The sequence below is a fragment of the Gymnogyps californianus genome, chromosome 13 (assembly GCF_018139145.2).
Source record: "Gymnogyps californianus isolate 813 chromosome 13, ASM1813914v2, whole genome shotgun sequence".
Lineage (NCBI taxonomy): Eukaryota > Metazoa > Chordata > Aves > Accipitriformes > Cathartidae > Gymnogyps > Gymnogyps californianus.
The window spans coordinates 22,584,458-22,599,947 of NC_059483.1; the positions used below are offsets into that span (position 1 = coordinate 22,584,458).

Sequence of the window (15,490 nt, forward strand, 5' to 3'; positions counted from 1 at the left end):
GGGCAATTGCACTTGTTATGTTTATAGCACATGCACTCTCTCTGTGATTGTTTTTCTTTACTGAGAAGTCAAGATGCAAGCAAATGGCCATTTATTACCATTTGGCAAACATACAACAAAACATTTGCAGAGCTTTGAGATACTGGATTTGTGGTTGTACTTTTTAAATGGAAGCTTTTGAGTGTGCTTTGTTATCTTTTCAGTTTTTGTCATATAGGGAAATTTTTTTTACAAAGTCAGTTTAAACTTGGTGTATGTTCCCTGTAATGTGAATTACTAGTTTGTGCAAATCTATGATCTTGTATGTGCTAGATGAGCAATTGCAGAGTACGTTACTGTGAGGACTGCTCCAGCTGTTCACAGGAGGAGTTTGTTATGCAGTCAACAGTGTGGGTAATAACTGCTCCTACATTAGTGTTTGAAATATGGTGAAGCTATTAATGAGGCTTGATTAGATATTTCAGTTTGCTGTTTATCTGGGAACAATTCCAATACTCAAAAAGGCAAGAAATTAAAAAAAGAAAAAAAAAAGGTAGCGGAAATCTGCAGTAATCACTTGACTTAAGGAGCTAGGTCTTTAAGAAAACCTAGAGATTTGGGTTTGCTTCCCAGGATTACTGTGCAGACTCTTTTGAACATGTTCCACACAGTAAATCAAACTGTGGAAGCCTACCTGCTTTTGAGGCAGGGCTAGAAATTTCTCAATTACATTGATTTAAAATCACATATTTATACAGCTTCATATGAAATATTTAGCAGCCTCAGCAACACTGCTGACAGGCTCAGTACAAAACATTAAGGTAAAAGTATTTAAGAAAAAAATAAATTTCAAGGTCACCAAAGAAGGTCTTGCGAAGTACAGTGCTTTGCTTTGCCTCTGATTTCCAGCAAGAATTTGACTGAGGACTGTTTCTTGATCCATCCTGAAGAACAGATTCTTCTTATGGAAATACTGCAAGTCTGACTTGCTCCATATTAATTACTTTTTGGAGTTAAAATAACCAGCTTTTATTATTAAAAGTTAATCAGCGTATGCTGATGTATCAAAAATGATTCTGATATAGGCATTTCTTAAGGAAATAAAAATATTCCAGTATTTGAAGCTAACTTAGCAAGATATGATTTTGCTGCTTCTTTTATCAGTTAAATGCTGTTTATTTATTCGCAAAAGCTTCCTTTTATCTCAACTGTTTGCATCTTCCTTAACAGCAGTTTAGGTTTCCAGTGACATTTTCTAGTTTCCAGTTACAGTTCAACTGCTGCTTGGATAAGCTGTGCAGTACTCACTCAGATTATATTGCTCCTCCCCCATTTTGGCATTAGGACATCAGTTTACTTAATAGTCTAGATTTCTAGATATATATTAGAAAGTGAAGTGGAAACTCAGTGGTGAAAAAGATACTAAAAGTATACAATTAGCATAGCAATCTTAAGGTATGCATAAGTATATATAATACAAATACACATGTATATATAGAGAGAGAGTGGATACAGTAAATAATACTAATTCAAATGATGAAAGAATCCTGCCATACATGAGAGTATCCATAATCAGGTTTGTAGTTGCATTATAATCCTATTCCTGAAGTGTCTCTTCTGCTACCTATACACACAGATCATGCTTATTTAACGATTTGCTGGCATTTTCTCTCTTTATACATATACAGTATTCCTGGGAAAGTCTAAGAGAGCTGCACAAAACATAAGCTGATACTTGTTCTTTTTTTTTAGAAAATGAAGCCAAGCAGGGAACTAACTTCTGCTCATTTTAATTTTTATCTGTTGCACATTTAGTGTATAGTTTTTGTAGTATATAATATTAGCATATAGTTTAGTATATACTAAGTAATAGTATATTATACTTAGTATTACGTTAGTAATATATTTAGTATTAGTATACAGTTTTCTTTCTTACGGGGTGAATATTGCACTATGTATATATGTCCTGTCTAATTTATCTTTATGAAAAATCTACATTAAAAATATATATCTATTCTTAAAATCTTCCTTTGTTAAACCAGAAAAAAGACCCGAGGTAAAACACCATTGAACAGAGTTTGTTCCATTGTTTGCAAAACACCTTTTTTTTCCTCCTCTAAAATGAAATGAAAATATCTATTGCAAATTTTTGTTGCCAACATGGCTCTAAATGCTAAGTGATGTATCACAATTTTGGATGGAGGTGTGTGTAAGCTAAACAGTGTATTATGAATAGAAAGGAATAGAAATCTTTTTATTCCCCAGATTGCATTGTGGTACAGACCTTATCCATGTATGAAAACCATTTTCATGGGAAAAATCCATATATGCACTGTTCTGAATTGAATGCTCTTCTTTCATTGCTGGCATTATCTCAGGCAAATCATTTCACATTCTTAAAAGATCTACAGTGCATGTTTTTAATAACATAAATTCAGTTGGATCATTTAAGAACTCTGCTTCTTTAGTTTCTGTGTTTGATAGTTGAATGAAACAGCAAAAGCATCTTGGAAGCAACCTATTTTTTTTACTTTTGCCCCCACGAATTATTTTATTGCTGATTAAAATGTTATGTGGCACCATGATTAGGCCCAGCATTTTACATTAATTTGTCTGCAAGTGGGGCCTAGCTTTGTGTCTCTACAGTTGCATTGAGGGAAATTAAATGAGAGAACAAAGTTGTGTACTGCACGTATCGTTTGCTAACGCGACAACGGCACCTGTTGCAAAGTGAATTTTTCAACCCTTCCTTTCCCTGAGAGCCTGGGAACAAGATTGCTTTGTACCTTTTTCAAGCAGTTAAATTTAACTTTTTATGTAAAATCTAAGACTATCGTCAGGAAAGACTGTTGCACATTTCTAAGGCGTCTCTATAATTGCAAATATAAAATTCAGCAGAGCAATAACAAATCTAACTTCAGAGTTAAATAAGGTGAATAATTGAATCACAAATACAGACACACACAAACACATTTTATACATGCCCTTAAAACTTTGCACTACTGGCATACACTCGTGTATCTTTATAATACAGTCATTTTGTCACTTGTATGTTAAGGAAGCGGTTTACTTGCCAGTGATAACATAGGCTGCCTTTTGCTTTTGAATTGAGCTATCACAAAACCTAGAAACTGTGCCCAGCCAGCGTGTAACCAGGGCTGTAAATCTAAATAGGCCAGGTCAGTGTATTTGGAATAGTTTTTATTTGGTTAACTGGTACAGTTACAGGGCCATCATACAAGGATGCTTAGGCTTCCATCAGAGACAGACATTGCTACGTAATCCTCATGTCCTGTGAATGCTCACTGACGTAAGGGAGGGCTTTGACGTTAGCTGAGGAACTGGTGCTCTTCCCAGAAGCAGCATACCTTTGATTTCATGGCTGAATTATTCTATTACTCTTGTCCATTACTGAGCTCTGTTGAATTGGACAAATCTTATTCATTCATCATGTGTTTGAATGAACGAGGACTGTTGTTCGGCTGGTTGTGCGGGTTGTAGTTGGCACTGCTGCTCAGCATGAGATGACCAGTGGGTTAGACAAGGACTGGTGACTCTGTGCCTTCTCCAGAGGCTGGCTTTGTAAGAGTTCACAGGCTGTCAGCTCGTGGTAAAGAGTATCTAGGACTTCAAATAGGTGGGCTTTTCCTTTTAAAAGAAAATTGCAAACGTTATAATTTGAACAAAGACAGAAAGTTTCAGTTTAACAATCATAACACAAGCTCTTTTCTTCATAGGTGGCATTTCAAGTAATTACCATAAAATGTCTAAATTTTGCAACCAAATAATGAATTCCTGTCCCTATAAAAATGCGAGTGGAACTGGGTTCAAGGACTGTCTTCTCTACTGGTTCTCTTGCTTCATTCACTGCCCACTGAGTTCTCATATACCTGTGTGAACAAAGACTATTTCATGTCACAATAAAGATTGGCCAATCCAACCATCCACTTAGTCTTGTCAAAGAGGAAGAAGATGTTTGATTACAAAGACTTAGGAAAGCTGCTTATCAAGTGCACAGCCAGAAAATTGAAAGCAGAGATGAGCCATTTATGGCAATGGTGATGCAGAATGGACAGAGAGCTGCACAAGGTTACTTCACTTGTTGGTGTCGTTTTAGGAAGCTGAGCTGTGCTGCAGTTACAGAGGGAGGTACTTTGTTTCAGCAGCATCACTTGGAGTCAGTGTTCCTGTGCAGGATAAGTAGTAGTACCTTCTGGACACTTGTGTGCTGTGGATACTAACAGTCTCCTCTTCTCTTGTTCTCACCAGGAGAATATCTGACCTATGGCTCAGATACAGTTTCTCTCCGTGTTGGTGTCCTGGAGCCAACAAAGGTCTGTCTTTGCCTTCTTTTCTCTGCTTCCTCTGCAGCCATGCTGGAACAGCACAGCTTAGCTCTGGGCTGCCTGCACCCTGAATTGCTGGACACTAGTAACAACAAGGCTTTGAAACTGCAAAACCCAGAATGGTTTGTATGTTATTCTCCCTCAATCACTATTGATAATATTCTCCAAAATTAAACCCTCAGGCCACGTCCAGTCTTTTATAATCTTGTCTTTGACTACAGTCTGCCTATTAAAAGCACCTCCAAGCCATGTTCTTACGCTTGGTACAGGATGTTCATTTCTTGAAGGTAAGTACAAACGCTCTGCTAATAGGAGCAAAGTAATCAAATCTAAATCTCCAGGCTGTGATCCCTGTATGGTTCCTACAAAGGCAGCTCTGGCACACCAGACCATTGTCAAGGGAGAAGAGTTTGCAAGTTTAATTTTCCTAAGAGGAACACGAAAGGCTATTATTAGAGGAGTGCAGGTTTGATCCGGTTTCTTTACAGAATCATTCTGGTTTGTATATCTTGTTTGTGTTGTAGCAGAGGAATACAACACGCAGTGGGATAGCAAACCTGATAAATAGGTGCCTTACATACTTGGTCATGTTTTCCACTTTCTCATATCAATGAAGCCCTACAGACATTAGTGGGATACTGAATTGTTCCCCTAAGGCCAAATTCTAATTAAAATTTGGCTAAAAAAAGCCCTGGATGTGTTCCTGTTTCTGATGTGTCACAGGCTAGAAAGCATCATTTTCTATATGTAATCTTCCTGCATACTACTTCTTTCTCCCTAGCCTGTCCCCCAGTATTTGAAATATTTTTTTCCTACTCATCTGTTCGTTATCTGGTGTTTTTCCCAAAAGGACACTTTTCATGCTTCTTGGTCTTTATATGTGATTTATTTTCTTACCAGGTTGGGGGTCACGGCAGGATTCCAAAGTGCTCAGCAAGATTTTCCCCAAGGCTCGCTTAGATATGTTCTTTAAAAAACAAAATAATATTATGGCACAAATATGTCCTTCACCAGTTTAAATGTATGCAACAAAATCTATGTGCAGTGTATTTGTGTTTGAAAATTAAAACAAAATGAAACTGAATCCTGATAACACAAGACTTGATATTGGCTTTATTTTCAAGCATTTTATCTTAGCTACTGCTCAAATAATAGCAGTTTGTGGAGGGCTGCAGTTCCTTAATATGGCTGTAGAAAGAGAAGTAAATGTTATTCAGTGGAAAATACAGTATTTTCCAGAGCGTGTGCCTAAACAAATCTAGATGGCAAGGAGTGTAAGCAGGGCATGCCCAACAAAAGCTTGTTCAGTCCTCTGCTACGCCCGTGTCGAAAGGTGAACAGACAGACTTTGTGGTGTAATCTCAGAAAGAGGCTTCTCAGACCCAGCTGTTCTAGGAATCACTGGGAACCATTTTAGGTATAAACAAATTAGAAGAGATTGTATGTGTCATGTGGCAGGCCCACTGTTATTGAGAGGTAATAAACGTTAGCCAAAGTGAGAGGATTGTAAAAACTACTTAGGATTTGGATGGTCTTTTTCAGTGGTAGTTTTAGATTAGAAATCTGTTGGGACATTACATAATGTGTCTGGAAAAACAAACTCTCTTAATTTGCTATTGAGACACTAATGCATGCTTTCTGGGAGATGGTCTTGCAATGAGTTTAATTAGCACTTAGAGTGCCTGTATCTGCAGGGAGAGGTTGTTCTTGTTAAAACTTCAAGAAGCGAAAATAGATGGAAGCTATTCTGGAAGAAAGATGAAGCAGGTGGAAGAAAGCAAGCAGCCCAGGCAATACTGGCCTTGCTTACTGATGCTGGTCATCCACCTTCTGCTTGTCTGCCCCAGTGGGGACTGGGGCATAGTGGAAAGCAGTTTGGGGCAGGCTGGGATTACACATGACCTCTGCAACACAGTGTGAGGTTTTAATAGTCCTAACAGGACATGCATTTGCCTTTGGACAGCCATTGCTTTGTGGTAGATTCTGTTGCAAATGAGATGCTTGGGATATTTAAAACATGAAGGTGAATATGCTGGGGAAGCGACACCTAAAACCACAGTTTCTGATGAATAAGCTTTCTTTTTTCTGAAGTATATCCCATCAGGGATTTAGGGGATCCTTGCTAAACTCTACTGGGAATGCTGTAAATTATCTTGTTCGTTGACAGCATCATTGCCTGTATTGGTGCTATGGGAGTTGGCAGCACGCGGTGGCATATTTCCAGCAATGATTAGCATTAAGTGCTATTATTACTGAGCTATGGCACGTTGTGTGATGGATTGTCTCCTAAGCAGAAATGATTTGCAGTAATACAACTGACCAGTGAATGACATGTTGAAGTCTTGACACAAAAGGTTATTATGCTTGTTGCCAGTCGTAGTCTTTACTAGTTTAATCCTTCACTGGTTTGTTATTGATGTATGTGTCAGACTTGCAATATGAAAGCAGAATTTCCATGTCAAGTGCTAAAATAAATTACCAAATTATGAGATATTGCACTTGTTCCCTAGAGTCATCAGTGGAACATGAGCGTACTTCAAACAAAGTAAAGTGATCATCTGAGGAAGCATTCTCATTTCACACAGATTAGGCAGAGCTTTGCTGAAAATTGAGGGGAACCCTCAGTCATTATCAAAGAAATTAGTTCCTAGCAGTCCAGTGCAGCTCCCAACATACTCCATGTTCTGCAGATTATCCAATTTGCCCGTCTTTTGGCTAGTCCTTAGCATTATCATTCCCAAGCAGGAGATTTAAACTTATTTTCTAAAGGACTGAACTGCCATACTGGCCATGACTTCTGGGATGTTACTGCATCAGCTTTGATAAGTCCATATTTGGATTATTAATTGGGTAAGAAACTTCTTACAAAAAATACCTTATTGGTATATAGGAAGGGGTTTTATCCCTTTAATACTGACGGTGTCACGTTAGGATGCAGTTAAACAAAGGTCCTTTTCTAGAAGAAAAAATAATCTTCTAGAATCTTTCTGAGTACTAGCATTTGTGTTTTCCTTGCTTCCTCTAAATTTTTGTTTAGAGGATAATGAGAGCTTAGAGATCTAGATCCAAGGAGATCTCTAGGCTTCTTTTAGAAAGTCAGCCATAGGAGTCTAAAAGTTTTCTGCAATCACTGGGCAGTTCCCAGGGCAAACACATGTTAAAATGTGTCCTGGTATAAAGGACTTTGTACTTAATAGAAGGTATGAACATCCTTTTTAGTTTGGAAAGGACACTATCGAAACAAGTTTTAAGTCTCTGGACTGCTTTCTTGCCATACCAAGTCTCGAAGTTGTTGAAGAAGCTGTAAAACATCCATGAGCTTCTCTTCCACCAGTGACAGCCTAACTCTCTCAGTCTCCAACATCTGCAGCTCCATCTTCAACAATTCGGTCTCCTCCACCTTTTGCTGCAGTTCACCTAGCAATGGGCCTTTCATCTGGACAATGACACAGGAAATTAAAAGCACTGGAGCTTTTCACTTGCTTGCCCAATAATAGTAAAGCTGAGTTCTCCCCCTTATCTGGTAAATGTCAGTTCACTCCAGAAGATTAACTTGAAAGGAAGTACATTTCTTTAACTTACTACATAAAGTGAAGAATCAATAGTTGCTAGGAAATGCATGCTTTGCTCTTGTGCGTAATAGCAGTTCATTCAACACTGGATGCAAGCAAATAATTCAGAAATTTTAAATACTAGCATTACTATTTCAGTTTTCTAATCTTGTGCATTCCTGTCGTCCTCTATCAAGCATAACTAGTTTGTGTGCCCCCACCAATGTAATCATATCTTTGTCTTGCAACTCCTACATATCAATCATCTGTACATTCAGTGAAACAAGACGGTAATTAGCTAATTTCTTTTAAGTATTTTGGTTTAAAAAAAAAAAAGTGTCTTAAGGAAAAAAATTTAAGATTCTGGTTCTGCAAAACACTGGCATGTGTGCTTGGTGAAGCACTGGTTTGCAGCTAAGCACAGAAAAGTCCAGATTCAACAAGACTTTTGAACACTACAGAAATCCTGGGCAGGAGGGGTCTCCTCAGTCCTGGACCTTCCAAAGCTAAGCTGACCTATCCGTTGTCTCAGACCTCCCTGTGAAAAAATGTTCAGGATTTGAAATGTTGCTTTTGTTTCAATGCAAAATCTAAAAGTGACATATTTTGAACTACAAAGCTGCCACACCATTTGCAAAAGTAAATATCTTTGTTTGTTACAGACCCAGGCCTGTTGCAGATAGATGGCCAGGCTGCTAAAAAGAGCCTGACAAGCATTCCCTGGAAAATGTCACTTAAATATTAATTTCAGACTTTGAGAGCACTGACAGGTTTCAGGTTTATTAATAAAAGTAAACTTATTTCTCAATTATTACTGTGTCCAGCATTCTGAAATGTTACCATTTTTTGCAATTTTTGTTGCAAACACAATCCAAATATATTTATTAATATTACACTGAGAAACAAAATCACGTGGGGTAAATGCCAAATTTACTGGCTCTGTTAATCCCTTTTTGTTGTCATCTTTTATCTTTATTGCAGTTTTAGAAATAACTAAGGAGAGAGTTGAACTCGAAAAGCTGAAGGCCTTAATATGCACACTATTTAATAGATATTTTTTTTTTGTGGAAATTTGTATCCTAATGAATTTTAATAGATGGGAAGGAACTTCAGTTCCCTAAAACGCAAGTGTCATCAGAGTGAAAAAAGAAAACAATCCCTGATCCACACTGAGCCTTCTAGAAGGTCATTTTAGTTTTTGACAGTGCTAATAGTATGTATTAGTTGGTGCTTATTCCCCGATCAGATGGAAATCAGCCTGTTCCGTTAGCTCTCCGTGAGCTTTGCCCTGTGAGGCACTCCAGCTCCTCCGAGCTGTGCAACAGCTACAGAAGTTTGGATGACTTAATCTGGTCCATCTGCCAATGATTTCAGCATCCCTGTCTGAACACTCCTTTTAGATGAAACACTAACATTTTCCTGTATGGAGAGCCAACTTTGTTACCACCAATGTGGCAGCAGTCTGACTGAGACATAACAAATACTCTAGAGGCTGTGGGAGGTCTTCAATGAATTAAACATGTGGTTTCCTTTATTATATTGCAGATTGCCTCCACATTGTAAACTCCACCTGGCATAGATATGTACTAAACATATGAAGTAGTTGTGTTCCCCTGTACAGCTGAAGCAGTGTTATATCAAATAACAGAGAGGTAAAAAGGTCATTATTTTTAAGTGTAAAATAGACTTTCCCCATATACAATCAGACAGATGCTCATGGAAATTCATAACGGGTGCCCATCTCTCCTGGTCCTGCACCCTGTCAGGCCCCTGCACCCCTAACATCACTTATCTGCTGCTTTTAGCTGCTGCTTTAGTCATGCTAGCAAAACTGCCGTTCTTGGAAAGCTGCACAGGGAGTCCTCTGTCCGCTGCTGGGTGTTACTGAAAGGCTGTAGCTGTGCAGTGGGTCTCACATACAAACATGAATAGGAGAAGTACAAAGTTTTCTCTTTAGTATGCGTGCCACTTGAGTTCTCCATAGTTGTCTAGTGTCACGACCAGCTGCTTAGTTTGTATAGACAGCACACGCAATACGCTTAGCCGAGAGTGCCACTAGTGATATTTGGACATAGCATTTGTTGCTACTGCTGCCTCTTTTTCCTCTTCATTTTGACTGCTCCTACAAAGCCCTTTTTGCTTGTATTTCCTATGCTATAGCTAGTAAACTGTTTTCCACAGTAGTTAGACCTCAACAGCCACCTTGTCAGCTATAAGGATGCTAGTTTCCTGATAACTTTGTTTCATTTATACATATGGGTATGCATTTTTGGTTGTCTTACTGTACTTGAAGACAGTGGCTCAGTGTACCATTAAAGCATTCTCCCAAGTTGTTTTCCCTAGCTAGGTTACATCTAGCACCTGTTGTTACCTTAACATTTGCAATAAGATAATGACGATATTTAAGCATAAGCTATTTTTAAAACCTAGATACCGAGGAGGGATGATCAGTAGTTAAGTCGCACGGCCCAGAGGAGTGGGTTTTGTTCTTAGCTCTGTCAAAGTCCCTCAGCAAAGCCTGATTTTGGATCTGTGACTTATTTGTGAAATGGAAATACTATGTTGCCAAACACCAGTTTTGAGAAGTAAGTCAGCTGCTGATATCCAGCCCTCTTATAAAAGGGGGAGAATGCCACGGGGAAAATCTGAGCTCTGGAGTCGTGTGTACAAATACATCTAGGACAATGAATAATTAATATGTAAAAATCCCTTAAGGAATGTAAGAGAAAATAATGCTATTGTATTTTCCACAGAAGTTAAGGAGGCTCTCATATTAGAGCCATTTTTACAAGCAATGAACCTGAGAAACATTTTCAAAATGGGAAGAAAACAGTAACAGAATGGCAGAATGTAGGGCTGAACTGTGCAGTGCAATTTATCTTTTAAATCATTTCACCCTCAAAGGACTGGAGGGTGGCAAATGGAGCACCACTTTTTAAGAGAGGCTGCAGAGATGATCTGAGGAACAGCAAATCACCTCAAGAGTATCAGTAATCCTGTCAGGCAAATTGATAGGAACTGTAATGGAGGAGGGACGTGGTGAATACATAGATGAACATAGTGAAGAATCTATTAGATTTCTTTGAAAGAGTCTATAAATATATATGAATAATGTTAATTCAGTTGATAGAGTGTATCTCAAATCTGCTTTTGATAAGATTCATCACCAAAGACTCAAAAAAAAAAAAAAAAAAAAAAGTAACTGCCACAGGGCAGTAGTGCAGATCCTGCCATGGACTTACAGCTGGTTAAAAGATGGGAGTAGAGCACAGAGTGACAGATCAGGATTGAAGGTTTCACAATGGAGGGAGATAATCCTTAGGGTCTCACAAGGAGCTGGGTTAAGACCTGAGCTGTTCAGCATGTTCATAAATGATTTTTAAAAAAGGTGAATGTCAAAGTGTTTAAGTTTGCTCTCAATACCATTTTGGGGGGGTAATCAAAACTAAAGCTGCCCATGAAGAATTACAGCAGGAGTTCATGATATTGAATAGCTATGGGCAATAAAAGATCAGATGAAATTCAGTGTCAATAATGCAAAGTAAGGCACGTAGGAAAGATACACAGTGTCGTACGTATGCAGTGATGATGACCGCTACTCAAGAAGATCTAGAAGAGCTGTAATCTCCTGAACATAGCTCAGCAGTCAGCAGAGATCAAAAGGATACATGCTAGGAGCTATTAGGAAAGGAACTAGGGACAAAACAGAAACTATGATTATGCCATGAAAGGCTTGCATTTGAATACTAAGCACATTTTCAGTTCTTCTCATTCAAAAAGGGTAATAGAGCTTGAAAAGTACATGGAAGAATAAAATAGAATAACACAAGTAATGGTTTCTATACCAAGAGAGCTGAGGCAGGCTAGGAATGGTGATAACTGAGGCAGTATTTCTGGTAGTAAAAGTCTGTAAAATTATGAGGGAAAGATCATTTGCTGATTCCCAAGCACAAAAACGAGGTGACAGTGGATGATCAGGCAGCAGATTTAAAGCTAACGAAAACAAATCCTCAAAACCTGTTCCCTTCTAAGTACTATGTGGGAGTCCTTGCCCTGAGATACCAAAAGCATCACTGGCTTTAAAGAAATGAAAGGTAAATTCATGGTAGATAGCTCCAATACTGGCCATTAAACATGATACTCCATGCAACATCCAGTTCAAGATGTGTCTGTCCCTAGTGTATTGGGAACCAGGTGAGTAATATCAAGAGGAAAATCCTCTGTACTGTTTCTCATTGCTTTTCTCTAAGCAACTGCTGCTTGTCATCAGGTGCGTGGTATTAGGATGAACTTTTCATTTGACCCTGTACAGCCGGTCATAAACTAATTGTCTTTTTAATTAAACTAGCAGTTTGTATGCAAGCTTTTATAGAAAATAATTGGCATTTCTTTGCAACACTACACTTGGCAGCGTATCACTTTATTTTTAGAATTCACTCATGTTTTCTCCATCTATTATCCCCAGGTCCTGACACCTTCATCACCCTGTCTTCAGTAGAAACTATTTTTAAATGTTTGGTGGTTGGAAAGCAGAACTTTCTAGACATGACAAATTTCAGAACTCCTTTATCCCCTGGTTTTACAAGTCTTAGACCGAAGCAATTATTAATCGGTAGTTGAGAGTGTTGCTCTTCACTTGCCTGCTGAGTTTGTTACTTGTTAGCTTTGTTATTATTTGTCCAATTTTCAGCATTGAGCAAGTCTAAATAGAAGTATTTAGAGCAATGTATAAGGTAGTTTTGTCAGGTCATCAGAGAAAGTGTTCTTGGTGGTTTATTTATTAAGCCAATATATTTATTTGCAAGTTAGATGAGAGAGAGCATTTCTCAGTCTTCCAATTTGCTTGTTTCCAACAGACTCGTCTGTCTGTTTTGTAGCATCAAAAAAAAACCCCTATAACTGCACACAAGATATAAATGCTGGTTAAATAAAAGTAAGAGGGTTTAAGAATAAATTTCTAACAGGCTCAAAATGATTCATCCTACTGATTTTAAATTCATGTCGCAGTGAGTTGGCACTATGTCTTATTCACATTCCTGCTTGTCTTTAAATCAAGAGCAACAGATTCCACTTTTGTCCTGGAATTCTGTATTAATCTATCGATAATGCTACTTTTCTGAACAAGGTGCACAGAACTAATATCCATCAGCAGCGAGTAAAAAGAAGACAATATGATACTGCAGAAGAAGATGAGTACCTCTGAATGGAAAAAAAAAAAAAGGAGAAGAAAACTGGCACTACCTACAGGAAGGTAGTTCCTTCCTGTAGGTAAAAGAATAAATGTATTTTTTTATGTGGGCTGATGTTAAGCAGTATAGCAGGAAGCTTTGTGTTGCTCTAAGGAGCATTACAGGAATAAATTGTCATTGAATACTGCAAATTGTGTAAGACACGAGTATGATTATTTTATTCGGTTTTTAAATTTTTTTCCTCACAAGTAAACTCTTTCATTTAATTTAGTCAAAGGGGAAATTATGTAAAATAATGATAAAAATCAAAGGATGGCAACATGTAAAGAAGTTGGATATTTTTCTCTTAATTTAAATAGTTTACTGATTAATATAATCCTTCCAGAACTACTGAAATCTTTACTCTCCTTTTAAAGAAGGGGTATAAAATACTGAACAAGCACTAACTGAACCTTAAGACAAAGCAGATGAAAGCAATGCATATGATGCACTATTTTTGTTTCACAGAAAGATTGCTAGCATTTAAATCTATGCCCATCAATGGCTGAAGTTTGCAGTATTTAAATAGTAAGATCACATGGGACTACTAGGATACTGCACTGGGTCTTTTAACTACTGTGGTTATAACCTCTGCTGAAGGGAAGTTGAACATGCTGCTAAGCCTGAGAACTAATTTTTTTTTTTATTTATAAATATATCAGTCTAAGTCTGAGAACCAGCCAGAGTAAACTAGATAATTTCCTCCAAAGGGTTTGAAAACCGTGAGCCCCTGCATCTCAGTCAGTTGGAGGGATTTCTTGAAAAGTTATTGTGCTCCCAGAGGAGCTGGATGTCTTAGAACATGAGGAGTGTTTCATCCACAGCCGAGGAACCACTGAAAGCTGCCTATAGTAATCTTATGGTTAATGTGCAGCTCTTTGGTCTGCAGTGGCATCAGTCCCAAACACAGCATCCGTGAACATCTTAAACCGTTTAAATAAAGGATAGTATTTGAAGAGCCTGTGTCTGACTGTGGCTGGTGTACATCTCATCCTCCAAACAAATGGAGTTTCAGGTAGGAACCAGACTAGAAATGTGGGTGTTACAGGAAAGCATGAGATGTTTGAGCTGACAAACTAACAGCACAGTGAGAAACATCAGGAACAGAGAGCAGAATGGCCAGGATAAAATATAAATGCATATGTATATCAATGCAACTACTTAAAGATACATAAATAACTCTTTACACTCTGCTTGGCACCTGTTACCTCTTCCATATTTGTTTCCAGTTTTTTCACTTCATGCCCTTTAAGCTCAAGCTGTTCGGTTAGCTGTGTGATTCTCTCTGCAAGCTCCGCAGGGGCTGTTTCATAGCCATCAGTATTGGTGGTCTCCAAGTAAGACATTAGCTTTTTCCAAATTTTTTCATCACATCTATATATACATTTAAAAAGAAAAAAAGTTAGTGAAACCTCATGATGAAGGTCTATGTAAAAGCCAGTTTTCCTGCAAAACTCTTGGCAGCACAGATCACAAATTAGTGTCCTAGCATACGCTGATAGGTGGGAATATCCAGCATGTTGCTTCTCATGAGGTGTAAAGGATGGGCAAAAGGGCCTGCTGATTTTACTATATAGCATTACTGCTTCTTACTGAAGCCACACTGCCTTCAGGTCATGAAATAATCTTTGCAAAGGGCTCAAACAGCATTAATCTCAGAAACCTACCCACTGCCACAGCAAGGGAGCTTGGCCAGTATTTTCTTCATTTGGTCTACCTGGGATGGCCGGTCTCCTGCCCACTTCTCCTCCTCTTCATCAGAGGCAGCCTGGCCCTCCACAGAGCGGAACAGCTGATCCTCTGCTTGAGAAACCAACAACCACTTAGCAACAGAACAACCACCCCAATGTGCTGCAGCTGTGACAATTTAAACTCCTGAGACTGAGACAGACGTGAGATTTTAAAAACCCCAGTGAAACACAATGCAGGGTCCTTCAGCATCCATGGAAAGGGGCTTTAAAGCTAAAGCAAGGGAGCCTCAGCAAAGGTCATTATTTTAAGAGTCTTGAATACTTCAGCACTCTCTTGCAGGTAACTTGTAGCTGTTTCACTTCAATTCTCTTCTTTCCTTTAGGTAACTATAATGTAAGGATAAGTGTGAAGGATCAGCGTGTAATTGGGGGGACAATTACTATTCATGTATACACTTTTCAAGAGGAATGAGAAACCATTGTACTGTGTAAGATTTTTTTGCATAGTCATTGTAGCAGCTGAACACATATTCAGAGTGCAGGAATTTGATATAAATGTTCTCTAATTCATTCCCTTACTGTGTTTTGTAGGGACAGTGATTTTAGTATATAAATGTAATATTAGACCTATAGCTATCTAATGTTTAGTTATACCTTTTTTTTTACCTAAACCTAATGTCTCCTCACATACCAAG

General features: G+C 38.2%; 2 protein-coding genes across 2 annotated transcripts in view; one reads left to right on the forward strand and one right to left on the reverse strand.

The window, feature by feature from the left end:
• Positions 1-1,907: 1,907 nt before the first annotated feature.
• Positions 1,908-15,490, reverse strand: part of EFCC1 (EF-hand and coiled-coil domain containing 1) — a 54,863-nt gene continuing 41,280 nt past the window's right edge. Inside the window, exons 4-8 of the mRNA XM_050904870.1 lie at positions 14,772-14,907; positions 14,313-14,478; positions 7,603-7,761; positions 5,223-5,292; positions 1,908-3,627 (exon numbers count right to left, since the gene is read on the reverse strand). Coding sequence (XP_050760827.1) covers positions 3,494-3,627; positions 5,223-5,292; positions 7,603-7,761; positions 14,313-14,478; positions 14,772-14,907 — 665 coding nt within the window. The 3' untranslated portion in view covers positions 1,908-3,493. The remainder of the gene's footprint in view (positions 3,628-5,222; positions 5,293-7,602; positions 7,762-14,312; positions 14,479-14,771; positions 14,908-15,490) is intronic.
• LOC127021679 (uncharacterized protein CFAP92-like) overlaps positions 15,083-15,490 on the forward strand; it is a 63,432-nt gene continuing 63,024 nt past the window's right edge. Inside the window, exon 1 of the mRNA XM_050904873.1 lies at positions 15,083-15,135. The gene's annotated coding sequence lies outside the window, so the exon portion shown is untranslated. The remainder of the gene's footprint in view (positions 15,136-15,490) is intronic.